The sequence below is a fragment of the Lissotriton helveticus genome, chromosome 3_1 (genome assembly GCF_964261635.1).
Source record: "Lissotriton helveticus chromosome 3_1, aLisHel1.1, whole genome shotgun sequence".
NCBI lineage: Eukaryota > Metazoa > Chordata > Amphibia > Caudata > Salamandridae > Lissotriton > Lissotriton helveticus.
In genome coordinates this window covers 1,024,601,530-1,024,628,868 of record NC_136061.1, presented here as the reverse complement: position 1 = coordinate 1,024,628,868, position 27,339 = coordinate 1,024,601,530, and the positions used below count along the sequence as shown (strand labels likewise).

General features: G+C 46.4%; 1 protein-coding gene across 1 annotated transcript in view; it reads right to left on the bottom strand.

The window, feature by feature from the left end:
• LOC144824202 (dynein axonemal heavy chain 11-like) overlaps positions 1–27,339 on the bottom strand; it is a 3,356,387-nt gene that overhangs the window by 2,948,224 nt on the left and 380,824 nt on the right. The window contains exon 21 of the mRNA XM_078683354.1: positions 10,842–11,665. Coding sequence (XP_078539480.1) covers positions 10,842–11,665 — 824 coding nt within the window. The remainder of the gene's footprint in view (positions 1–10,841; positions 11,666–27,339) is intronic.

Below are 27,339 nucleotides of genomic sequence, written 5' to 3'. Positions count from 1 at the left end.
ACCTTAAATATCTCTTGAGTAGAGTTTTCAGCTTTAAGTATCCAGCTAGCTATGTATTCCCTCCTGGCTGCTCTGATTAATTTATGCAGATCTTTCAATGCGTTTGTATAGATAGTTTTGGCTGCCACACAGTAGTTTGCCTTCCACTGCTGTTCGAGGCATTTACATCTACTCTTGGCCGCTCTAAGGGAGTCCGAGAACCAGGGAGCAGAAAGGGAGAGCCTCGCTGACCTCGCAACCCTAGGCGACGGATTCAACAGCGGCAGAAATCCAATGATGAAGGGCCTGAGAATCCTCATTAGGATCGGTCGAGAGAGTAGGTTGACTGGCTAGTAAGATGGGGCAAAGGATGCTTCTGACAAGTTTTTCCAATTTCTTTTAATAAAAATGTAGCTGCCTCTGTTGTAGCCAGATTTCTCCAGGCTGAAGGAGAAAGGGACCAGATAGTGGTCAGACCAGACCAGAACAATGAGGGCCTCTATGCGAAAAGACTCCAAGTTAGAGAACACCAGATCGAGAATGTATCCTGCCTTGTGGGTGGGGGAGGTAACATACTGTATTAAATTGGCCCCCGCTAGGGATAGCACTAACTGGGTTGCCTGTAAGCAGGAAGGGTCATTCACATGATGGTTAAAATCACCAAGTACAGTAAAATTTGAATAAGGTAAGGATTTCTGGACAATGTAGTTGCAAAGTTTGTGATTTAAATTAGGGACACAATTTGGTGGCCTGTAAATGAAGATGCCCGAGCAAGAGGTTGAAGGGTCCAGTTGAAAGCAAAAGTTGAGACCCTCTATCCCCTCAATATTGAGAGGAGTTGATGACGCTAAAACCCATGACTCTTTAAAAATAATAGCTACCCCGCCACCTCTTTTGCCATTTTCCCTGTTAGCACAGCACATTTTGAAACCAGGAGAGACAGCTAAGGCCACTGTAGAGACGTAGTCCGTCTTCAGCTACGTTTCCATCAGAAACATGACGTTCCACGTATTCCCTGATAAAACCATTCATAACTCCTCAGTGTGCTTGGGCAGGGATCTACAGTTCACTAGGCTGGCTTTGACCCTACCAGCGTGCTCCGCCTGCCCCCTGGTGGCATGATCTCTATCACTGCTCCTCATGCACCTTGTGTGCTTCATCAGTTCCCAAGAGCAATCAGTGCATGTATGTGGGAGCAACGTGGAGGCTAGGTTGATTGTGTGCATTTTCGGGATTGTCTTCCCTTTGTAGGACAACAGCGCCTCCCTAGACCAACCACCCGTCGCACTATTAGATAGTCGGGCAGCATGGCTGGCAGAGTTCCGGTCGTGGACGGGCGCAGACAGGCACCCATGTGTGAAGAAATAGTGGGGCCGGACCCGGAAGTGAGAGAGAAGAGGGTGGGGTCACGTCCCTTAGTGCAATTGGCACAATTCAAGCTGTGACAGACCAGGGACTTGTGACCGGAGAAGTGCTGAAGAGTCAAAACAAGTAAGCCCCTCAGTTTAAACCCCCACTTCAGGAACATGTGCAAATAGCAGTGCATAAAATAATCTTAAAAACAAACAGATTTCAAAGCAGACTCAATTTAGGACAGAGCAAATGTCACTGGTTGTTTTACCAGCCAGCGCGCTACTACTTTTCGCTGTGCGACCAGGCACCCATGTGTGAAGAAATAGTGGTGCCCGCCCCGGAAGTGAGTGAGAAGAGGGCGGGATCATGTCCCTCTGTGCAATCGGCACAATTCAAGCTGTGACGGACCAGGGACTCGTGACCGGAGAAGTGCTGAATAGTTAAAACAAGTAAGTCCCTCAGTTTAAAACCCCTGCATCAGGAACATGTACTAATAGCACTCCATCAAATAATCTTAAAAACAAACAGATTTAAAAGCAGACTCAATTTAGGACAGCACAAAAGTCACTGGTAGTTTTGCCTGCCTGCGCACCACTACCTTTCATATTCCATATGGGATATGAATTTGGAAAGTGAGATCTGCAAAGAAAATGCCAACTGCTCCAAAGCACAAAAGAATGTATCAGCTTGCAGACACAGACCACAACCGTCTCCATAACTTGTCTCCTAATAGATTTGCAGGTAGATAAGGAAAAAACATCTCCAGAATCTGACATACTAATGGATGAAAGATTGGTGTATGAGTGTATTGGAGATGAAAGCGGGCAATCTCCTGCTACAAGTGTAATGTGGAATGAAGAGACTTCCTTTGGTACAAACCCCAGACAATGTCTAAGTATGAAACTGTCCAGAAAAATCCATATTGAGAGCTACCATGATGGATTAATAAATTAAAAATTTTTAAGATGAGTTTCAAACGATCTACCTGAACAGTTACCACTACAAAAGGTAGATCCAATAGAAGATGCACAGCTTTATTCCTGAGTTGAGCTACAATGAAAGCTTTTAGGATGCAGCCTGAAAACTCCTCAATATTCCCTAATCCTTCTCTATGCTGTCAAAATGACATTGAGACTGGCTAATGAAATATAAAACTTGAGGGTGTTTGACATGACTCAGGGGTCACAGTACCGAGTAGGGAGATCTTTAGTGGTGCACCATATCTGGAATGAGTTCAAACATTACTTACATGGCGTTCATGTGATGTCTGTCTAGAAGCCTAGGCAGCCAATGCATGTCTCTTAGAGATCCAGATGCAGTGCCACCTTCCAATATTCAAGCAGAATGCTTTAGTCTCGATCAGAACTGTGAGTGGAGACTTTGAGTCATGAGTTGACATGGTGGTACTGGGAAACAACTCTGAAGCTCTAATATAGTTGCCTGAGGTATGCACAGTACTCTACACCACCATAAGGATCAACTAAAGTAGAAAACCTTCCTAGTGACAAAGAAGAGTTGTGATCAGCCTGTCACTTCCCGATCACCCTGTCCCTTCCTAGAAGTTTGAGCACAAGACAGGTAGAGAAACATTTTCCTTTTTGGCAAACATATCCAATATACCAAGTGGACAAAAGGAGAAACATAGGGAACAATATATCTGGGAGGAAGGGAAAATGTGGATAGCCTATATTCAAGGATAACATTTATCAGTACAAGTTAACCCCATCCCACCCATCCCAGCTTGCAGACACAGGCCACTAAGCTTCACTCAGGAAGACCTTCCTGAGAGCCACAAAGGATGCATAGAGCAGTGAAGGATCCAGAAAGTATTGGAGCCATGTTGGAGGAGCATTTAGGATGAAGAACCAGATACACTTTTGAGTGTGTATGTTCTGGAACAGAAACAGAGGGTCTAAGTGGTGAGTTACACAATTCTGGAGTGCCAGCTTTATTAACCTATACAATCAATCTAACTCAAGCTCAAGCAATCAAATGTCAAAGGACTCGTAAATCATCAAGGAGCAGTCACAATACACTTTACGCATTTAGGAAAACTCAAGTATGAAAAGCATTTACACTATCAGAGTGAGTGATAGGAAGAAGAGATAACAGCATAGTGGAATGATTCAATGCAATCATATACAAGTGAGTCCCATTCTTGAGCAGTACCCTGGCTAGGTCAGCTACAATCTATGAAGTTATCTTGTGTGGTGACCTTGAGCTAAAAAGTAATCAGTTATATTGAATGGGATGTTCCTGAACAGCAAAGAATTGAGAACACCAAGTGATTTCAAGTTAGGCATGTGTAGATAATTACCCTGTGTGAAAGTCAAGAACTCCTTTGGGAACACTGGAAGAACAATTGACCACAACATCTACTTGTTGAAATACATAGTTCTCATTTAACACTACATTCACTTTAGGCAAAAATGTAAGTATGGGCGGAAAATTCGTTCCGCTTGCGAAATCGCAAGCAGAATGGATTTTGCAAAACTGAAGCACATGAAGCTCTTACAGGATTACAGCAGGTGCCCAAGTTGAAGCTAATTTCTTTGTAACTATTTACAAAATGGTTACAAAGAAATTAACTTCAACTTGGACACCTGCTGTAACCCTGTAAGTGCTTCCTGAGCGGCGCCTCCAGAGTTTGTTGCCTACTTGCAACTATTCTCTGACCCAGCTCTGACCTTCGAAGCAGGGTCAGAGAATAGTTACAAGTATGGCACAATGCTCCTGTCACAAAAATTAAACCGCAACAGGAAGCACTTACAGATAAGGAAGCAGGTGCTGGACTTGAAGCTCAAATTCAGTAACATATTAACCAGCCCTAAATTAATTTGTCTCGGTTGAGGCTGGGCAGGTGTGCTTTCTCCCCATAATCTACAGTGGTGAACCAGAGGGTGCTGTGATGAACCAGAGGGTGGCAGTGGTGAACCAGAGGGTGGCAGTGGTGAACCAGAGGGTGGCAGTGGTGAACCAGAGGGTGCTGTGATGAACCAGAGGGTGTTGTGATGAACCAGAGGGTGGCAGTGATGAACCGGAGAGGGACAGCGGTGAACCAGAGGGTGGCAGTGGTGAACCAGAGGGTGGCATTGATGAACCAGAGGGTGGCAGTGGTGAACCAGAGGGTGGCAGTGATGAACCAGAGGGTGGCAGTGGTGAACCAGAGGATGCTGTGATGAACCAGAGGGTGGCAAAGATGAACCAGAGGGTGCTGTGATGAACCAGAGGGTGGCAGTGGTGAACCAGAGGGTGGCAGTGATGAACCAAAGGGTGGCAGTGGTGAACAAGAGGGTGCTGTGATAAACCAGAGGGTGCCAGTGATGAACCGGAGGGTGCTGAGATGAACCAGAGGGTGGCAGTGGTGAACGGGAGGGTGGCAGTGAGGAACCAGAGGGTGGCAGTGGTGAACGGGAAGGTGGCAGTGGTGAACCAAAGGGTGGCAGTGATGAACCAGAGGGTGGCAGTGGTGAACCAGTGGGTGACAGTGGTGAACCTGAGGGTGGCAGTAGTCAACCAGAGGGTGCTGTGATGAGCCAGAGGGTGCTGTGATGAACCAGACGGTGGCAGTGATGAACCAGAGGGTGCTGTGATGAACCAGAAGGTGGCAGTGGTGAACGGGAGGGTGGCAGTGGTGAACCAAAGGGTGGCAGTGATGAACCAGAGGGTGGCAGTGATGAACCAGAGGGTGGCAGTGGTGAACCAGTGGGTGACCGTGGTGAACCAGAGGGTGGCAGTAGTCAACCAGAGGGTGCTGTGATGAACCAGAGGGTGCTGTGATGAACCAGATGGTGGCAGTGATGAACCAGAGGGTGCTGTGATGAACCAGAGGGTGGCAGTGATGAACCAGAGGGTGGCAGTGGTGAACCAGTGGGTTACAGTGGTGAACCAGAGGGTGGCAGTGGTGAACCAGAGGGTACTGTGATGAACCAGAGGGTGCTGTGATGATTCAGAGGGTGGCAGTGATGAACCAGAGGGTGCTGTGATGAACCAGAAGGTGCAGTGGTGAACCAGAGGGTGGCAGTGATGAAACAGAGGGTGGCAGTGGTGAACCAGAGGGTGGCAGTGATCAACCAGAGGGTGGCAGTGATGAACCAGAGGGTGGCAGTGGTGAACCAGAGGGTGCTGTGATGAACCAGAGGGTGCTGTGATGAACCCGAGGATGGCAGTGATGAACCAGAGAGTGGCAGTGGTGACCCAGAGGGTGGCACTGGGGGAACCAGAGGGTGGCATTGATGAACCAGAGGGTGGCAGTGGTGAACCAGACGGTGGCAGTGATGAACCAGAGGGTGGCAGTGGTGAACCTGTGGGTGACAGTGGTGAACCAGAGGGTGGCAGTGGTGAACCAGAGGGTTCTGTGATGAACCAGAGGGTGGCAGTGGTGAACCAGTGGGTGACAGTGGTGAACCTGGGGGTGGCAGTAGTCAACCAAAGGGTGCTGTGATGAACCAGAGGGTGCTGGGATGAACCCGAGGGTGGCAGTGGTGAACCAAAGGGTGGCAGTGAGGAACCAGAGGGTGGCAGTGGTGAACGGGAGGGTGGCATTGGTGAACCAAAGGGTGGCAGTGATGAACCAGAGGGTGGCAGTGGTGAACCAGTGGGTGACAGTGGTGAACCTGGGGGTGGCAGTAGTCAACCAAAGGGTGCTGTGATGAACCAGAGGGTGCTGTGATGAACCCGAGGGTGGCAGTGGTGAACCAGAGGGTGGCAGTGGTGAACCAGAGAGTGGCAGTGGTGACCCAGAGAGTGGCACTGGTGAACCAGAGGGTGGCAGTGGTGAACCAAAGGGTGGCAGTGATGAACCAGAGGGTGGCAGTGGTGAACCAGTGGGTGACAGTGGTGAACCAGTGGGTGGCAGTAGTTAACCAGAGGGTGCTGTGATGAACCAGAGGGTGCTGTGATGAACCAGAGGGTGGCAGTGATGAACCAGAGGGTGCTGTGATGAACCAGAAGGTGCAGTGGTGAACCAGAGGGTGGCAGTGATGAACCAGAGGGTGGCAGTTGTGAACCAGTGGGTGACAGTGGTGAACCAGAGGGTGGCAGTGGTGAACCAGAGGGTGCTGTGAGGAACCAAAGGGTGCTGTGATGAACCAGAGGGTGGCAGTGGTGAACCAGAGGATGGCAGTGGTGAGCCGGAGGGTGGCAGTGGTGAACCAGAGGGTGGCAGTTGTGAACCAGTAGGTGACAGTGGTGAACCAGAGGGTGGCAGTGGTGAACCAGAGGGTGCTGTGAGGAACCAAAGGGTGCTGTGATGAACCAGAGGGTGGCAGTGGTGAACCAGAGGGTGACAGTGGTGAACCAGAGGGTGGCAGTGGTGAACCAGAGGGTGGCAGTGGTGAACCAGAGGGTGGCAGTGGTGAACCAGAGGGTGCGGTGATGAACCAATTCAATTCAATTCAAAAGTGCTTTATTCGAGTATTACTCATAAAAGCAAACAAACAAACACATAATAAAAGTACAATTAAATTACAAAATCGAATATGACTTAAGCACAATACATGTTAAAAAGACAATTAAAATTTCATTTCATCCAGTATATATGATCCAAAGTGCAAAGTTCGTATAATAAAAAACAGATTAAAACCAGATAAGACACCTCGCGTGGGGAACAGAGAGTAGATAATCTAGCAATCTCTGTTCAACTAAGCAGAGAGTAGTTACCCTACTAGCAATCTCTGCCTAATTACCCACGCCCACCCCAGATACTTTGCAGTCGCTATTGTAATCCAGTTTAAGGAGGTAGATTTTACTATGCGTAGAGCTACCATGCTACTTTTAGTACCCAGATTTCTACACATGGGAGCCAACCAAACACGTCTAGGAACGGAATATGCATAACAGGAAAACAAAAAGTGACCCAACGTTTCCTTTCCTTCCCCACAAACTGGGCATATAGCGGGACCTCCATCTCTCCATTTTGCTGTTAAGTTACGTAGAGGTAGAGAGCCAGCCCTCATTTGAAAAAACAGTTTCCTGTCCATGGGTTTCGTTATTAAATCCCAATATATTTCGTACATGGGAAAAAGCTTAGCTTCAAGAAAAGTAGCCGTCATAGACCCATGGATGTTACTAAGAAGACTCCTGTTTTCTACCTGTTCCCAGAAAAGATTTTTTATAAATAGCTTGGATGGGAAGGACGACCCAGTTGGGTCGGACCACAATTCAGTTAACCCTAGTTCACGTAATGCTGATTTTAATGATCTAAACCATCTGATTTTATGAAATCGGTCTGCTTTGATGACATCAGCAAACCCTGCTGCATATTGTGACAACTCAGGGGTGGTCCAGATTCTACGCCAATATAATATCGGACGAAGTTTGCACATTGCCGATATTTCTTTCCTGCCGAGGTCATATCTAAGAGGCAAAAGGGGGCTGCTCTGTGGGGTGCCTGTTAATTTCCGAAGGAAGTTATTTTCTGATGTCTGTAACTCCTGAAGGTTTTCTTGCCCCCACATCTCTGCCCCATACAATGCTGACCCTATGGCCTTTGCCTCATATATGATCAAAGGAGGTTTAATTGGTTTGGTCAAAGATTTACAATGCTCCTTGATGATGGTACCAGCCAATTGTTTGTGTCTTAGTACTGCTATGTTTAAATGTTGGTTCCATCTGTTGTCGTTTGAAATGTGAATCCCCAGGTAGGTAAAAGAATTTACTACTTCGAGGCGACGCCCACTCATGGTTATTTTAGATTTAAAATTTCTGCAAGGATTAAAAACCATGAGTTTTGTTTTAGCTGCGTTTACCTCCAAGCCGTGGTCACTACAGAATTTATCAAAAATTACCAATGCCTTTTGCAGACCGCTAGGGGATTTCGATAAAATTAAGGTGTCGTCTGCAAACATTAAAATAGGAACTTTTGCACCTGCAAGGGAGGGAGCATCCACAGGCTGGGATTGCATGCGGGAAACAATTCCATTAATAAAAAGTGTAAAGAGTGTTGGTGCCATTGAGCAGCCCTGGCGAACTCCTCGGTCGACTGGAAAATCAATGGTATCGTTACCGTAGCCACCCCATTGGATCTTGGCATAAGTGCCCTCATGGAGTCTCATGATCAAGGTTAGAATTGTCATTGGGACCCCCAGAGCTGCCAGCACCTCCCACAATTTTGCCCTCGGCACCAGGTCGAATGCAGCCCGTAGGTCAACGAACGCTGCGTACAGACTGCAACCCCCCAGAACCACGGTCCTCCATTGTATCAGTTGAAAACGGAAGACCTGGTCCACAGTGCTGGTTGCTCTGCGAAACCCAGCCTGAAAAGGAGATAAAACATTCTGCTCCTCTGCCCAATCTAACAAGTTGTTAATAATTACACGCCCAACAACCTTTTGAACCGTGTCAATTAAGCTAATTGGGCGGTAATTGCAAGGTTGGGCACGGTCTCCCTTTTTATATACTGGGATAATAACAGCACCACGCCATGATACTGGGATTTCAGCGCCCCTAGCAATATGATTTAGAAAAAGGCAGATGTATTTACTCCACCTAGCGGTGTCATTTAAAAAGACATCCGCAGGGACTCCGTCAATACCCGGGGCTCGGCCACTGTGAACAGATTTCAGGGCAGACAGGACTTCACTCTGCACAAAAATGTCATCATCTGCATACTGGTAAGTTAAACTTAAGCTGTTGACAGATTGGTCCCTGGAGGAGTACTGCTCACTGAAAAATTTAACCCATGCATCATGGGAGACGTTGTTATTGGGAGCTTCTGGAGGCCTATCATGACCCCATTTGACAATATGCCAAAATAGTCTAGAATGTTTACGGTCACTTGCACATTTCAACTTCTGCCAGTGATCTTCGTCCCATTCTCTTTTTGCCCTTACAATGCAATTTTTGTAGTGCTTCCTGGCAGAACGAATCCCATCCAAGTTGTTACTTTTAATTGCAGCTCCTAGATTAAGTCTTGCCGCCCTACAATCTTGATTATACCACTTTGCTGATTTGTGTGGGCAGACCCTCTTGTTATTTACAGGTTTCAAGAAGAAACCTTTAACTTCATTGAAGAGAGTCATGTGTGCTTTAGTGATATCCTCATTGCCCTGAGAACACCCAACTACGCTCTCCAGTTTCATGATGGCCTTGTCTGTCGCTGCTCCTATTTTTTCAAGGATCTGCTGATCTGTCTTGACACCTGCCCACCTTAACCTACGCATATTGTTGGATGGAAGAATCGTCGGGAGCACAAGTTCATCACAAGGGGTTGAGGCAATTTCATTGGATGTCCACCATTTGTGTGAAACACATAAAGGATCGTGGTCGCTTTCTGGCCTAGCTATTACTACCATGTCATTGAGAGATGACCATATAGACATGCTACAAATGACATAGTTAATACGACTTTTATTTCGACCATTATTGAAAGTCATGGCAGGAACACGATCTGATTTAGTTCGACCATTCAGGGCTCGTAGCCCATGCTCCAGACACATTGCGTTCAAGCCTAATATGTCAGCCGCCCAGCGAGTTATCGGTGGAGATTCTAATGTGGGGATGTCCCAGAGCTTATCTTCCTCTTCTCCAAGAGGAGAGTCACTAGTGATGAGAGGTTCGAATGTGCGATTTAAATCGCCTGCAATTAGAATGTTTTTCCCTGCAGAGTGAGTCTCAAGAAGATTAAAAAGACTCAAAAGAACCTCTGATTTACCTTTACTACCACCTCTAGCATAGATATTATAAATATCTATGGAGATGGATAGATCACTAGTCAATCTGATAAGTTGGATATCTTTTTGGTCAAGCTCCACACATTTTACAATAGTTTTTAAAGACTGCCTGATCCATATAGTGAGACCCCCCATCGGCCGCCCTTTAGGGCCCTTAGTAGCAGGAACATAAAAATATATATACCCCAAGGCGAAAATAGGGTCACACGCCCAAGTCTCTTGAAAGATACATAGATCATAGTTGTTGATAAATCCAAACCAGTCTGCACAATCCATCCTGGAACATAGTCCAGCCACGTTCCAGGACAAGAGCTTCCCTGAGTTAGATATCGTAAGAGAACGAGGGTTTGTGATAATCTCATGTGTCATCCTACCACCAGAGACCTGATTAATAATATTTTCATTGGGTGGGCCTACTAAATCAACAACGGGATCCCCCTGGATACAATCTTTAGTTGAATTGCTGACCCTATTAATGATACTTCCATCACAAAGAGACAAAGACAAGGATTTACAAATAGGTGGTTGTCAATCGCAAGCATTCAAGTTAGATAATACAGAGAAGCGGTTTTCCAACCCCAAGCCCCAGTCCACTGAAGCAACATCATTCCTCCCCCTCTTTGTCACAATGTTCCATTTGGTTCGTAAAATACTTGGATTTGGACCGCTTCCTTTTCTTGGGTAAAAGAAGTCCAGAGTCAATGGAACAATTGAGGTTGATCTCCGTTGTGGTGGAAAAATGTTGGGCAAGATGTTAGGCAAAACCCCTGGGTCGGAAAAGTGTAGAACAACACACTCCCCCTTAAACTTTTTCACCCTGTCCCCAATCCACTGTACCCTTCTCGCTTTAACGAGCTCTTCTGAGAGTTGCTGCTTACCCCATGGAGAAATAACCATATTATTGGTCAACCATGATAGAGATTTATTTATTAAGGAAGATGTTGTTTCCCGCTCGTCATGGGCCAAGGGAGGAACATTGGCAAGAACAAGTACCAGTGGGGAAGCTTCTACTACAAGCTCGAAAGTCCCTTTTTCAGTGGTTGGGTCATCAACAACAGGAACTGGGATGAAGGCATTAGAGACAACATCAGCGAAAATACTCTTGGGTGCCATTTGAGGGTTTGAAACAGAGGTAGGAATTAATCCACTGCTATCTATAGTAACTGGTTTACTCAGGGTAGCCTCAATCCTGGTAGAAACATTTTCTGGGATTTTACCTATCTCACCCACGGTCTTTTCTAATAGACCTTCTAATCGGCTAACCTCAGATGATAACTTGTCTATTTTACTGACCAGAGGTTTAACCACACCTTTGATTTTATTATCAATCAAAGCCAGTAGTTTGTTAAATTGGACATTAGAAAGTGTAACAGAAGCCTCATTGGTCAAGTCAAACTCCTCTTCCTCTGAGTGTTTCCTCGGGGGGTTTGCTACTCTGTTCTTGGCTGACCTTAAGCCCTCCCGTTTCCCCAGAACTAAAGTAGGAGCTGGAGGGGAAATTAAGGGCTCGCTACTAGTTGTTATCTCTATCAGAGCTTCATTAATGCTACGATCTACAATTCCAGCAACAATACCGCTGGGCTGAATAATACTGGTATCTGGAACAGAATCGAGCATTTCGCCAGTAGAGCAACTATTAATCTGAAGCCCAAAAGGATCATCTGAATCAGTATCAATAAGGGGGGATTGGGTGGATAAATCTATTCCCAGGGAAGATCTCCTATCACTATTAATTCTTTCGACAACCTGTACAAGATAGTTCTCAATAGAATTGCTAGGAGTAACTAACTTTTTCGGCGGCATATTTCTATGTGCACACAACCACAAAAGTAAACACGTATAAGATTTGCCAGAGTTTAAGATAAATAGAAGCTACGTTTACAGCACCACAAACAAAGAGACCAGTCCCAACCCAACCTTGTACAACCTCGGACGGCCTCAGACGGCCCGCCCTTTGTCCGGGCTTAGTCCGGCGTCCCGCTCGCGTCCCGCGACGCGGAGGGTGCCGGGAATTTGAAGCGCCTCCGGGCGCGGTGACCCCCGTGATCTTTTCCGGGTCGGGTCGCTAGGCAGTGTGGGTATCGTAGTTCCCCTCCGCTGGGCGGCCGCGAGGGAAACTCAAGCGGCGGCGGGAGGGAAACGAGCAGAGTCCGGTGACAGTCTCACGCACCCCCAGGTAGGTTCAGGCAGGATTGACAGGCTATGGCAGACACCCCGCTCCACCGAGGGCGCCGGGAATTTGAAGCGCCTCCGGGCGCGGTGACCCCCGTGATCTTTTCCGGGTCGGGTCGCTAGGCAGTGTGGGTATCGTAGTTCCCCTCCGCTGGGCGGCCGCGAGGGAAACTCAAGCGGCGGCGGGAGGGAAACGAGCAGAGTCCGGTGACAGTCTCACGCACCCCCAGGTAGGTTCAGGCAGGATTGACAGGCTATGGCAGACACCCCGCTCCACCGAGGGCGCCGGGAATTTGAAGCGCCTCCGGGCGCGGTGACCCCCGTGATCTTTTCCGGGTCGGGTCGCTAGGCAGTGTGGGTATCGTAGTTCCCCTCCGCTGGGCGGCCGCGAGGGAAACTCAAGCGGCGGCGGGAGGGAAACGAGCAGAGTCCGGTGACAGTCTCACGCACCCCCAGGTAGGTTCAGGCAGGATTGACAGGCTATGGCAGACACCCCGCTCCACCGAGGGCGCCGGGAATTTGAAGCGCCTCCGGGCGCGGTGACCCCCGTGATCTTTTCCGGGTCGGGTCGCTAGGCAGTGTGGGTATCGTAGTTCCCCTCCGCTGGGCGGCCGCGAGGGAAACTCAAGCGGCGGCGGGAGGGAAACGAGCAGAGTCCGGTGACAGTCTCACGCACCCCCAGGTAGGTTCAGGCAGGATTGACAGGCTATGGCAGACACCCCGCTCCACCGAGGGCGCCGGGAATTTGAAGCGCCTCCGGGCGCGGTGACCCCCGTGATCTTTTCCGGGTCGGGTCGCTAGGCAGTGTGGGTATCGTAGTTCCCCTCCGCTGGGCGGCCGCGAGGGAAACTCAAGCGGCGGCGGGAGGGAAACGAGCAGAGTCCGGTGACAGTCTCACGCACCCCCAGGTAGGTTCAGGCAGGATTGACAGGCTATGGCAGACACCCCGCTCCACCGAGGGCGCCGGGAATTTGAAGCGCCTCCGGGCGCGGTGACCCCCGTGATCTTTTCCGGGTCGGGTCGCTAGGCAGTGTGGGTATCGTAGTTCCCCTCCGCTGGGCGGCCGCGAGGGAAACTCAAGCGGCGGCGGGAGGGAAACGAGCAGAGTCCGGTGACAGTCTCACGCACCCCCAGGTAGGTTCAGGCAGGATTGACAGGCTATGGCAGACACCACAGGGTGCTGTGATGAACCGGAAGGTGCAGTGGTGAACCAGAGGGTGGCAGTGATGAACCAGATGGTGGCAGTGGTGAACCAGAGAGCGGCAGTGATGAACCAGAGGGTGGCAGTGGTGAACCAGTGGGTTACAGTGGTGAACCAGTGGGTTACAGTGGTGAACCAGAGGGTGGCAGTGGTGAACCAGAGGGTACTGTGATGAACCAGAGGGTGCTGTGATGATTCAGAGGGTGGCAGTGATGAACCAGAGGGTGCTGTGATGAACCAGAAGGTGCAGTGGTGAACCAGAGGGTGGCAGCAATGAAACAGAGGGTGGCAGTGGTGAACCAGAGGGTGGCAGTGATGAACCAGAGGGTGGCAGTGATGAACCAGAGGGTGGCAGTGGTGAACCAGAGGGTGCTGTGATGAGCCAGAGGGTGCTGTGATGAACCAGATGATGGCAGTGATGAACCAGAGAGTGGCAGTGGTGACCCAGAGAGTGGCACTGGTGAACCAGAGGGTGGCAGTGATGAACCAGAGGGTGGCGGTGGTGAACCAGACGGTGGCAGTGATGAACCAGAGGGTGGCAGTGGTGAACCAGTGGCTGACAGTGGTGAACCAGAGGGTGGCAGTGGTGAACCAGAGGGTGCTGTGATGAACCAGAGGGTGCTGTGATGAACCAGAGGGTGGCAGTGATGAACCAGAGGGTGGCAGTGGTGAACCAGAGGGTGGCAGTAGTGAACCAGAGGGTGACAGTAGTGAACCAGAGGGTGGCAGTGGTGAACCAGAGGGTGCTGTGATGAACCAGAGGGTGGCAGTGATGAACCAGAGGGTGGCAGTGGTGAACCAGAGGGTGGCAGTGGTGAACCAGAGGGTGGCAGTGATGAACCAGAGGGTGGCGCTGCTAAACTGCCCAGGAGCCCTGTGGGTGTGAGTCCCCGCGCTGCTGAGCTGCCCAGGGGTTGTGAGCCCCGCGCTACTGACCTGCCCCATGGCCCTGTGGGTGTGAGCCCCGTGCTGCTGAACTGCTCCAGAGCCCTCTCAGTGTGAAAATCATTTGTGCTCAATAGCCTGGGAGCCCTCTGGGTGTGAGCACACATTGTGCTAAGTGCCCCCCCTCCCCCAGTACATATATACCCGTACCGCACAGCACCCTGATGCTCTTGCACCATGAAGTCTGGCGCCTGGATGCTCCTGATCCGTGTAGGTGGTACCACCGTCTGGTGCAGTCAAAATGTAGTCATAACTTGCTACACAGCACAAATAAACACGTGTCCCCCCTGGCACCGGTATGTGCATGTACCAGGCATGCAGCACCCGCATGCCACTGCACCCTCCTGCCCAGCGCCAGCATATGCCTGTACGGGGCAGTTTAGTATGAGATAGGACATTGTCCAGCAGCAGCAGCTGCATGCGCCTGAATCCACTGAGCAGGATCAGAATGGCTTTGTACCAACACGCGCAGCAGAGCTATCTTGGACATCTGAAGGATTCTGGGGTCTTGGGCCAAACTTATTTTTGCATCCATGAGTTTCCCGAGCGCCATCCCCGTGTAGCTTCTGTGACCAGGAGGCTGCTTTCTCCTCATCTGCTGCTCTGCTCGGTCTCTGACCCTTTATAAACAAGATGCATGTGAACTTGCATAGAAGCCCCACCCGTTTGGCCCCGTCCACCACACACTAGCGGTATGAAACGTCTTCCCGCCCGTCCCCACTAAAATGCCCAGCTCACTCAAGGGACATCGGCGCCTTTTGGCGCGCTGGCAAAGTTACAGGCACACGTGGTCACATATTTGTGCAAATGGCAAAAAAATCCGCAAGGTCGCTGGAAAATTCACGAACTCGTGGATTTTTTTGCCATTTCGCGCGAATTCGCGGACCGCGAATTTGCAAATTTCGCCCATACTTACTAAATTGTATGGGCAATCTTCATGGCAACGTCTGGAAAAGAATGATTGCAAGATGCAACATACTTACCCGACACTTCCCGAAGAATCATATCTGTGGCGGCCACTTGTATGAGCTCCTGAAGACCCTGACTCAATGCTACTCTCTTGATGATGTTCTTTTGTCAAGGCCTCATTGCAATTGAAACTCACGGCATTGAAAGAAAATCAATTTTATAGCCCCTTTGAGTGGTACTTCTTATCAAGATCAAGAGATGCAAGACCAAATAATTACATTCTCATCTCCTCCCAAACCCCTCTTCTCTGATTGGAGGAAAGTAAGCGTCCAACTGAGGAGCTGCCTAGGACGTCCTGTAGTCCTTGCCATGATTCTTAGCTCTAAAGTAATTACTGCCTTGAACAGAGCACCAATGATGTAGCCTGATAATCCAGCTATCAGGAAGATGAAGAACCTATTCTGGAAGAGGAGGCTGTGGACTAGTTTATTACCTACAAGGCATAGCTTAACCATGCAGAATCTTTGCACACTTCCGCCATCCATTCCTAGATCTAGATTTGACTATGTGCTTCCCTGACCCACCAACTACCAATGCTGACCTCCATCCATCAAAAGATATGTCTGAAAGTAAATATGCATGAATCTCAATTTTACTGGGCTATTCTAAAATCCCCTACTCCTTCTTGTGGGATAGTAGATAACATCTGGAAAGCCATGACCACAGTCTGGGGTACACTTGCGGGACTATGGGGCTTCTTATGAGTGTGACGGTCTACAGACTGCCAGACTCACGGGGGCATGGCAGTAGCGGTCTTCCGACTGCCTTAACTGGAACAGGCTGTTCGGGACGCCCTGGGACCACTGAAACAGCCAGGGATCAGTGATCTCTTGTGGTGGTGTGGCGTTCTTGAGGTCACTGCGGGCCCGCCAGGCATATTACGAGTTTTGTCACCACCACACTTTTCATTGCGGTGCGACCGCCATGAAAAGTGTGGCAGTGAGAAAACAAAGGGGGCCCTACAGGACCCCTGGTGCCTCACGCCATGTGGATGCACACAGTGGGGCACAACATGTGCCTCCCTGTGTGCATGCACACCATTACCCTCACAGCATGGACTGCAGCAGTCCATGCCACGCAGGTACTACCTTTGACATTCCCATTGCAGTACCTATTTCATAGGCACCCCCCCTGGGATTGTCAAAGGACAGCCCACGAGATAGGAGAAAACTCCTGATCTGGTGAGCAGTTCCTACATGGGTTTGGCAGAGGGGGGCGGTCCCACTCCAACACCGCCAAATTCATAATGAGGCCCTTTGTGTTACCATAATATCAGAGTATACGTTTATCATCTATAGGATTGTACTAAAGGTGTAGATTCTTCTTTACCTACTGGGTCAGGTAGCATGATGTTTTTCGAGAGACATGATTGGACACCTTACAATTCTGGCTAAGCTGGGGTCAACCTTGGTAGTCTGCTGGAGGTCTGATACTGATCCCTCACAACCAGAGGATAGATGACGGACATGAACCTGGAAACTGCAGTCTTTCTATGGGTCTTTCACTCACATAGAAGTATATCATTTGTAAGAGGGTTTATCAGAGTGATCACATCATTAGACACCACAACCAACCAAAGTGAGATGTTATTTTGATGTAAGATCGAGATCCACATTTCTGTTCAAGAAAGTAATGCAGCTTCAAGGATCTGGTTCTATTATTTCTTACTCCTTGCATTTACAAAGGGTAGGAAGATACGAAAATAAATATAGTATTGTACTTTCTCTTTCTATTGTTAAGTTCCTCATGTTTCACATGTAAAAGTAATTTAAAAAAACACCTCCAGCTGCCTCAATGTACAGCTTCAGTGATGCATTTTATTCAAAGGGACATGACCACCTCCTCCTACTAGGCTTTGTATAATTTTATATCAGTGAGAGACACAACTTGCAGTTAAGTGTTAATCACTTATCCTTACTGTAGGCTTTTCTTAAGTATGCGCCACCACACTTAGAGTAACTGTGACAGTGAGATGGAGCGAACAAAAGATTTTTTTTCTTTTTGTCACAATCTACAGACACTACCCTACGGTAGAGACAGCTGCCACTGAATTAAAATAGCCTCTGTGCGCCTGACAGAAAGAGTATGCCAGGTTTCAATGGCAATCCATGATTGGCACACAGTACTCCAACTAATACTACCCACAAAGAAGACTGAAATTCATGCACTTTTCATACTACAGCATCTTTGCTCTTCCAACTGAAGGGTCAATTTAAATAATTTCTAATGAGCTGCACCTCCATCCATCTGGTGTGACATCAACCAACACCCTCAGTTTATTGAGAGATGAAACATATGTCCTAGGAAATACTTTCCTCTACTTCCCCCACTTCCTGGTCCTTAACTAATTCCAAGGACAAGGCAAATTAATATTTCTCCTTCATGGCCCTCCCTATATTATCTACAGCGTAATCTAGAACTCCAAACTTCAATATCTGTGCACCAGCAGCACCTTTTTCTTAGAAAACAAACATATCCAAATGTGCACTCTTTCCAGATCAATGCTACCCTGTACTAGAGAGATAAAGACAAAATCAGAAGGAAGGGAGATAGCCTTAGCCGTTTATGGTACTAGCATATAAAGGAGAGGAACTTGCCATACAGCTTATTTAAAGGAACAGTAGGTAAGCGGGTCGCCTGTTATGTACAGTGACATGCCTCAAATATGTATGGACTGGGACGAGGAAGACAGTGAGGAGGTAATGTAGTACTTGGCACTAATAGAGGTCTGAATGCTGAGGAGGATTCTGGTTGACCTTTAAAGCATAATATATACTCCCTCTCACACAGAAGACTTAATGGTATGAAAAATACAGTAGGCATTTGGATCCAAATCATTTCCACCGTGACCAGTAATCCAGATTTAGACACAAATATTTCACAAAATGCACTGAGGCGAGTATATGATCACAATTTAAGGGGAGACCTTTTGATGAAAAAGAACTAGAAAGAGGCATTATGCTCTTTGATCTATTTGTGCCTATGGTACTGTTGACCACACAATATTGCCAGAAAGGCTGGAGCAATGGTCAGTAATATCAGGGGCTGATCTATCTTGTTTGCAATCTTTTCTCATTAACTGCAGCCAAAAAAGTCATGATGAGGTCAGCTGAGTTACCTACATGCCTGGTCATGACGTGGTCATATCTTGCTTCTCTGCTGTTCAATGTCTACACATGCCCCCTGACACATTTACTTGAGAAGTACCATATTAACTTTCATATTTACACAGATGACACATAAATCCACTTCCTGCTAGAAAACAGACCAAATAAACCAATCAACATTACTTCTTTCTTGTATCATTAGCTCCAGTGTGTGAAGAATAGTTTCATCGCCATGCATACAAGCAACACATAGATTCTTGTAAGGGGAAAAACTTCGCTGTTTGACTGCCTCAAAGGCACTGTATTCTGAGCATCAACAACCCCGAAGCTACAAACCTAAAGATATGTTTCAACCATGAGCTTTTGGTTGTTACACACACCAACATAGTGATCAAGTATTCCACTACTCCATATTGACCAATGGGTGATGTTCACATCTCCAATCTACACTGACCATAAGGCATATTATTGGAAAGGCCTACATTATCTGCAAAAACTGACAACACATTACACCCCAACCTGTATGCTCCATTCTACGTCCACGCATTTGGCCAATCAACCATCATTCAAGAGGATGACATATGAAGTCAGATGTCTGGTAGTATATGGTCCCAAAACCTGAAACACAGTCAACCTTACCTTAAGAGGTGAACCCAATCATAGGTGGATGCAGCAGCGGCCCATGCAGGTAAGAGCGGTGGCCTGTGAGGCCGGGTGGAGGGGATTTGGAAAGACAGAAAATTAATTATTTATTTAACTTTTCGTCGTGGTTGTCTGTCGAATCACCCCCAACCCAGCTCCACCGTCCTTACCTGTACGGGCCGCAGCTGGGTGGTGGAGGAAACTCGAAACTCAACTACTTAGGCAATCTTTGACCTGAACTCCCTAAATATCTTGCATGTGAGAGTGGCTGGATGGGTGTGTGAGAGGATGTTTGTGTGTCTGTGTGGGAGTGTGGGTGTGCCAGTAGCTGTGTGAGTGAATGGACCAGAACAGAATGTCACCTGCCCTTTCATCCAACAAGAGTCCACGGTTTTGCACAAAATGTCTACGGAACTGGTGAACTTTGTTTTGGTTAATTAATAAGTGCTACCTTGTTGGGTAAATGTCTAGTGAATAATCTACACAACAGCTGCATAATGGACCATGAGGAAATGTCTCCAGTGCCCTTGTGTGCATGTCATTTCGGAAATGTGATTGTTCCTTGAGGTCTTCATCCACAAATTTGTGATAACATGAATATTTGCGAGAAGTCAACTAGATTAAAAAGACGGGAATCTTCACCAAACAAGGGTACTTCTTCTTAACTTTATGATGTAAGTGCTTATTTGTTTGGTGGAGATTACCTCGTATTCCTCTACATAAAGAATGCATTATCAAATTTGGCAGGAAACTTGTTGGCGGGCCTTTTAGTAAGGTGTCCATCAACGTGGGAAAAGAAGGGAAGACCTTCACATACTACTAGGGAAAATAGGACAGGCCAAAAGGCCAGACCTTGCAGATGATTTTGGGCATTTGCATTCACAGGGTAATTAAAAAGGAGATCCATGGACTCTGCTTTCACCAGGAAGCAACAAGGAAGAAACCACTTGTCACAGTCACTACAAATTAGATTGCGCTCCAATACATAATCAATGCCTGCACCTCCCTTATAGATTTGCAATGGGCAAGAAAACAGATGAAAAGTCAGCTCCCAGCAAGCAGTATCAGTTTTCCTGCTCTGGCCCACTTTGAGCCAACTTACAGTTAGCTCTCACTTAGCTGGAACTGTCATAGCTCCAGTCAAGTGACAGCAAACTATTATGTCCCGAGAGTGGGCACCTCAGGACATAAGGAGCTGGTCCAAGGGGGGTGGTGGTCCCTAGGCTTTTAATGGCTCCAGGAGGGGCTCCTTTCAATTTGCAGCGGCTGCCCTGGGGCTGAATACAGCCTGGGAGGAGGGTGGACTGTCCTCCCCCCTTTATTTTAATTTCTGTCCCAGGAGAGGTGGTAGTCCCAGGAGCTCCCAAGAGCCTTATGAGTGGAGTCTGCGGCACCCCCTCCAATACATCAATCAATACTTTATTGTTTAAGTTAATTAAAACCATAACAATATCATAATGCAAATAAGGTACTAAACATTACTGGGTTGGCAGTGCCAGCTTCCATCAACCATATAGTTTTTTTCCATAAAGTAATACAAATTTCATCATTTTACAGGTTAACTGAGGGTCTGTTGTACCAAGTCCTCTAATGATGGCCGATCTACAAGTTTGGATCCCTCTGTCATTAAAAGACTTTGTTAGGAGCAATACGCTTTTCGATTTTAAGCTGGGGCAGACACACATTAGATGGATAAAATCTTGCCATGCTGCACCACATAATATACATGTTTTGACGCCTTTATACTTCCATGCAGGTTGATCAGCCAGGCTTGGTAATACCCCTAATCTGATTGCCATTAACTTTCATTTCAAGTGGGGCGATTATGTTGTACCGAGGTATTTCGCCGGTCGGAGTGATGTATAGGATTGGAGAACCATCCAGGCATGGGATCTTTTGTCTAAGGTGCCTTTGTCTTCTAATGATGATTGTAGCTTAGCCGCTTTGTTTGTTATGCTATGGAAGACTTGGAAGAAAGGATTCTGCGCCCAAAGTTCAGTTGTCTCGGTTTCCTTTAGTGTCATTTTCAGGAATTTACAGTAACTTGAGCTTGGATCGTCCTCCTGGGCTCGCCACAAGGCATCATTTATGATATTCGATCGGTACCAAATTTTAATCGCTGTGTATTTTCTCTCTACCTCATGTTTGATGAGACTGAATTCCAGTCGGACCTGAGCCGGGATGCGTTATGAGGTAGACTAAAGACTTTTTTGTAGGCCTTTATTTGCAGAGAGTCTAGGAGTTGTCCGTCTTTGCCATTTAACACTATGCTTGCATAGGTTACTGCAGGTAGTAGTTTAGCGGCCATCTCTGCTGTTAGTGGCGTAAAGGAAGGACCATATAGTTTTTTTGCAAGAGCACAAAATGCATCAATAAGGCTGTTTCCTTTTCTTTCCAGATATTGTTTCTGAAATTGGAAATGTAATAAATGTCTATATATACCCCAGTTACTTATAAGTACTAACTATTCCAAGGCTCGTCTCTCCCAGCTTGAATTGATGCTGATGTCACGTACAATACGTGAGTGACATCGTTTTTGTTTTGGTGATGTTAATTTCCAAGGCTTTGGTGTTAGCAAACATTAATAGCTCATTAAGGGGCATATGTAGGTAGGCGTTTTCGATTCGCAAATGTCATTATTCACAGAATTCCGACGTTTGTGAATCGCAAACGGCTTTTTGGTATGTAGGTGCCACTTAGCAAAATAAGGAATCACAAAAATTGCGATTCCTTATTTTGCTCAAGCATTTAAGGAATCGCAATTTTGCAATTCCTTAAATGCTATGTAGGGGTTCCTTTAAATCGCAATTTTGGCTTAAGGAATCGAAAATACCACCTACTTCAAGTAGATGGTATTTTGCGATTTCCTGTCAAAATGCATTTTTTTTTTTAAATTCAAAGTGCCAGGTGGCGCACAGACATGCCCTTAGGGCATGTATGTGTGCCACATGTACTTACAGGCACATTCCAGGGGTGCAACAGGTGTCCTTTGGACACCGTGGCACCCTTGGAATTGCGATTCTCAAATTGCGATTTTCTCATTGAAAATCGCAATTTAAGAATGTATCCCCATTCATTCCTATGGGCCTCTTGGCTCATAGGAATGAATGGGACACTCATTCCTTAATTGCGATTCGCAATTTGCTAATCGCAATTAAGGAATTTTAGAGATTCGCAAATATATTGCAATTTTTTACCTACTTTCCATTTTGCAATTCTCAAATAGCGATTCCTTAAAAATCGCTATTTGAGAATCGCAAAATGTGAATTACCTACATATGCCCCTAAGTGCTCTCTGTAGGCCTATTCTAGTTAGACTAAGCAAGACTATATCGTCTGCATACGAGAAGTGCGTTATGGGCAATGTTGCCAGGCACGGAGGATGTGCATTTGCCTGATCCAATTGGGGTGAGAGAACTGCCATAAAAAGGTTAAATAAATGGGGGGCTTGTACACAGCCTTGTTTCAGTCCGATCTCTGTTTGTATCTTCCTGGACATTTTTGTGCCATTTGCTATTTTCACACGGACCCACGTACACATATACAATTGTATTATGGGTCATAACATTGTTTCCGGGAGTCCCAGGTTCTGTAGTCTACTCCATAACAGACCGCGGTTCACACGATCGAACGCAGCTTTGAAGTCTATAAAACACAGTTGTAGTGGTCTTTGCAGGCGTTTGCACTTGTCTGCTATTGTGGCAAGGGCTAAAATATTTGTTGTTGTGCCACTTCCTTTGCGAAACCATGTTTGGTTGAATGGAATCAGCCCTTTTATTTTGGACCATTCTACCAAGTCCTCCAGGATTAATGAGGCAAAATATTTTGCTTCAACATCAATAAGCGCGATTAGCCTGTAGTTTGCCGGGTCTGCCCTGTCACCTCCCTTGAAGATCGGGTTAATGATTGACCCTTTCCCGCTCGGGGGAAGGGTATTTGTTAGACCGATTTTGTTATAGAGACCTGTTAAATTTGTCCAATCGTCAGGATCAGCCCTGAAGATGGCCTGCGGGATGCCATTTGGGCTGGGGCCCCATCGTTGCGATCCTGTTTTATTATTCTGGAGATATCTTCTGCTGTGTAATGTTGACTTTCCAGGGCTGGTGGTGGGGCTCAATTGGTACCGAGGTCTTGTGGTCCAGTATGATTCTTCCCAGAGAGTTTAGGGTTCAAAGATTTGCTGTTACTGTTTGTTACACTTTTAGGGAATGTTGCGAGGTCTTCAAATATTTTACTTAGATGAACTACCCAACCAGTCTCTGTTACAGAGGCATTATTTATTACTTCTTTTGATCTTGGTGTGCCATTTACTAATTCCCAGAAGAGCCTTTTATTTGTTTGTTTAGCACAAGAAAGTAACTTTGCCCAGAATATCTCCTGTTGTGCTTTCTGGTCCTTCCAGATTTGATTTTTGTACTGCTTCTTGATATTCTTTATTTTCTCCCAGGCGTGATTTTGGACTTTCTGTGTATTGTTTTTCCTCACCGCCTTTCTCAGTTATTTTCTTAGCGAGTAGGCCTTGCTAGAAATATTTGCATTGGGCTTAAACCTTATTTTCTGTTCGTAATTAATTTTAGGTGCTTGAATTAATCATTTATTTGTGAAGGTGAACCAGTTCTCTACTGGGTTGTTGCCGGAAGTGATATTTGTTTCAATTATTTCTTTTGCTAGCAATATTAGTTCTGGCAGAGTTTCTAGTGACCATCGGAATAAGTTTCAGATTAGTTGTGGTCAGTTGACCCATCTCAATGGGAGCAGGGCGATGTTTTAGATAGCCTGTTTCCAATTCAAGTACCTGATATGAATGGTCACTTCGGGTTGAGTACTGATAAATCCATCGTGGAGGAGTGTCATCTTTTGTTCTAGCATTTAAGACTCGCAAGCCAAGATGATCTAGTGCGAGAACCTGCTTTTGCCCATTCAAATCGTGTCTTTTTATTGTAGAGGATGATTGTGAGGGAACAGACCATAGCTCATTATCTGCTGTTGGTTGCTCATCATCATCTGGTGTATAGATTAAGTATGACTTGAAATCGCTAGTTATTATTATCTCCCAAACTGGGTTTTCAAATCTGATTGAAGTGATTATTGATATCAGTTTTTCAGACTGTGCCTCTTTTTTCCTAGCGTTCGGGTGAAAATAGAGATTAATTAATATCCCTGTTGTTGTCTGGTTTTGAGGCCTTTGGACCATTATATTTACTTGTAGGTCTGATGTCGTACTAGGTAGCTGTTCAGTTTTAATGTTAAGAGCCGTTGATATATATGTTGCTATTGCTAAGCCACCCTTTGGCCTTCCATACTTATGTGTTCTAGTTGCCGTTACATGATGGAGTGTGTAATTGGCCACTTCCTTGCACCACAACCAAAAACTACAAAATTTGAGAAGGGTCAGAGGAGATATATTTAAAGACCTAACATCCCATCTCCAACAACAGTCATTTATATACCAAATTGGATGAAGAGGTCTAGAACGTGTGGTAACACAAGAAGACTACAAAAGAGTGGATACTAGAGTAATAGTTGGCCGAGATATTCCCATCAAACCACCCTAATTTGGCGGAGTTTCATCATATGGGATCTTTGTAGTAACACCCGACTCTACCGCCCAAACCATCAGCTGATGGTGCGGGAGTGGATGTAGATCTTACACTCGTGCCAAACTTATACTCATAGAGTGGTGATGAAAGTGTCTGTGCAGTGCTGTGGTGAAAGAATGTTAAAATTAGCGACTCAGACAAGAGCACATTTAATAAAGAAAGTCCGAGTGTTAAAGTTAAAAACACGCCAGGTAGTTGAAGCTAAAGACTACACTATGGCGCTGTGCAGGTGGTCAACATGTTTCAGCCCTATAGACGTGTCGTCAGGCTTTCGTCAGGACCAAAGATTTAAAGCTACTGCCACAAAAAGTGAATTATAACGAAGTGAAGTGAGAACATAAATAAAATGCAATCAGCTACCATGAACTTGGAGCCCCAATGTCCATATGTAGAAGATGTTTTCCTTTCACAATCCTGAAAAAAATAACCAAGATTATGTGCATTACTAATATATACCACAATTAAATAGCAAAGACATGTGTGTACCACACCATAAACGGGATCAAAAGATATCCCGTCCACCATTAGAGTCTACTTACTCATTTACAGAACACGCCACTTGTGTCTATAAATACTCACCAAGCTTTGCAAGGAAGTGGACCTCACCTCACCCGGCAACCGCTCGGGAATATGAGGCCCCGCTCTAAAAAGTGCATAAGAAAGCAAAATATCCAGAAGAATTATACGCTTTCCACCATTAGTTGCAACACTTATTTATCACAACCCATAAACTGTGAACTTGCATAAATGCGACCATAATACAACTTAAAAGGGGTGGCTGTAAGTGATGATATGCTATGGCCAAAAAGAAGGAGAGTTTAACTCAGGCCAAAGCAACTACAACAACTTAAAACATAGGATAGATGGAGACTAACAAGGGTAAGCAAGAGCGCTACCACATGACAGCAGAGAGCAGCAACTTAGCAAACAATCTACCTCACTGTAGCATACTTCCAGTATGTACTGTTTAGACTCTCACCTTACCTGTCCGTCGGTACCTCTCTCAGGCGTCCGAGAGGAAGTGGAGGTACCGACCGGATCAGGAAGACTGCTTTAAATACTGCCGTCAATTGGTAGTTAACTTCGTCATTGACACCAGCTGTTTAGAAAAAATCGCGTCTTAGACCGCGATGCGCATGTGCGTGAAACGGCCACTGCAGCAGTTCTTGCCGTCAATTGGTTGTTTGACAGAATCCGCGTTTCAGACCGCGATGCGCATGTGTGTAAAATAACCACTAAAGTAAATGTCACCGTCAATTGGCTGTTTTAGCAGAGATCGCGTCTCCGACCACGATGCGCATGTGCATGAAACACCTGCTACAATGACGCGGGAAAGTATGCGCCGTGTTATTAGCCTCGAAGATCTCACAAACCATAGGCGCATGCGCACACAGGGAGTCCGTTACTCGTGCGCGCATGTGCTCTGCAGGAATATCTGATAAGACTGCGCTTTGAAAATTCAGGCGCATGGCCCGTGTGAGCACAGCAGCGAAAGTAGATGATCAGTGACGCGCTGTGCCCATGCACAATGTACATGTGGCTCAGGAAGCTAGATAACCGCCATTAACACACATAATTATGTAGATAGATAAATAAGATTGCTGCAAGTGCCCAGAAAAAATTAACAGTTTACAAAAACCTCGATTGATGAGAGGTCAGGAAGAGGAAATAAAATAAACAAGGTGATAGCTAACCATCCCTCCTGCAACCAACGGGTGTATGTGAGACAGTCGCCTAAAGAGGCATGCTAGAGGAAGTGTAATAATAATGGCTGTCTCACCACCTACAGCTGGTCATTATGGAACAGAGTGGATCACCCTAACAGACTACGGATGTTCTTGTGCTAGATACAAGCCTACTAGAGGATTCTAGTTTATGATGGAAAAACAGATGTTAAGATCCCTCATCACATAGACGTCCATGGAATGGGATCGTTCAACCCTATGCTATCACTTCGGAGCCTAAACACCCACCTCTGCTCTTTCACAAATAGGAATTTAGATTTGTCAGTAATATGGGGTGGAATGTAAGGGTGTTCTAAAATCACCCACTTTAGATCTTCAACTCTGTGTCTCTTTTCAAGAAAGTGGTTGGTGAGACCAGTCGATTGCTTATGGCAGCGAATAGTGCTCTTATGCTCACTTATTCGTATTTTCATTTTCCTGGTAGTGTGTCCTATGTACTGTAGGGAACAAGGACAAGTAATCAGATATATAACACCTTCTGTGTTACAGTTCGTGTGTTTGCGAAGTATCCAAGGTGTCCCTGTACCTATGTCGACCTGGTCTGTTTTATAGGTCTGTGGACAGGCACTGCACGAGCCACATGGAAAATGCCCACGCACTGGTTGGGTGTTCCAGAGGGTATTTTGCTGTTCCACTTTCTTCATAACTGGTCTAGTATGCACCAAACTGTCTCTTATACTACGAGCTCTTTTGAAAGAGAACAGTGGTGGAGTGATAGTGGTGTCAGCGGTGTTAAGAATAGCCCAGTGTTTCTGCACAGTTTTCTGTATTCTGTTAGACAAAACAGAGAAGGTACTCACAAAGGTGAGTCTCTCCAGAGGTTCTTTGATAATTTTGGTTTCCAGTAGGGCGTCCCTGTTGTTATTGGACGCCCGCTTCCAAGCTCTACGTACCAAATGGCGTGGATACTGCCTATCCTCTAAATTCCTGGATAAAGTCCGAGCATGTTTGTCA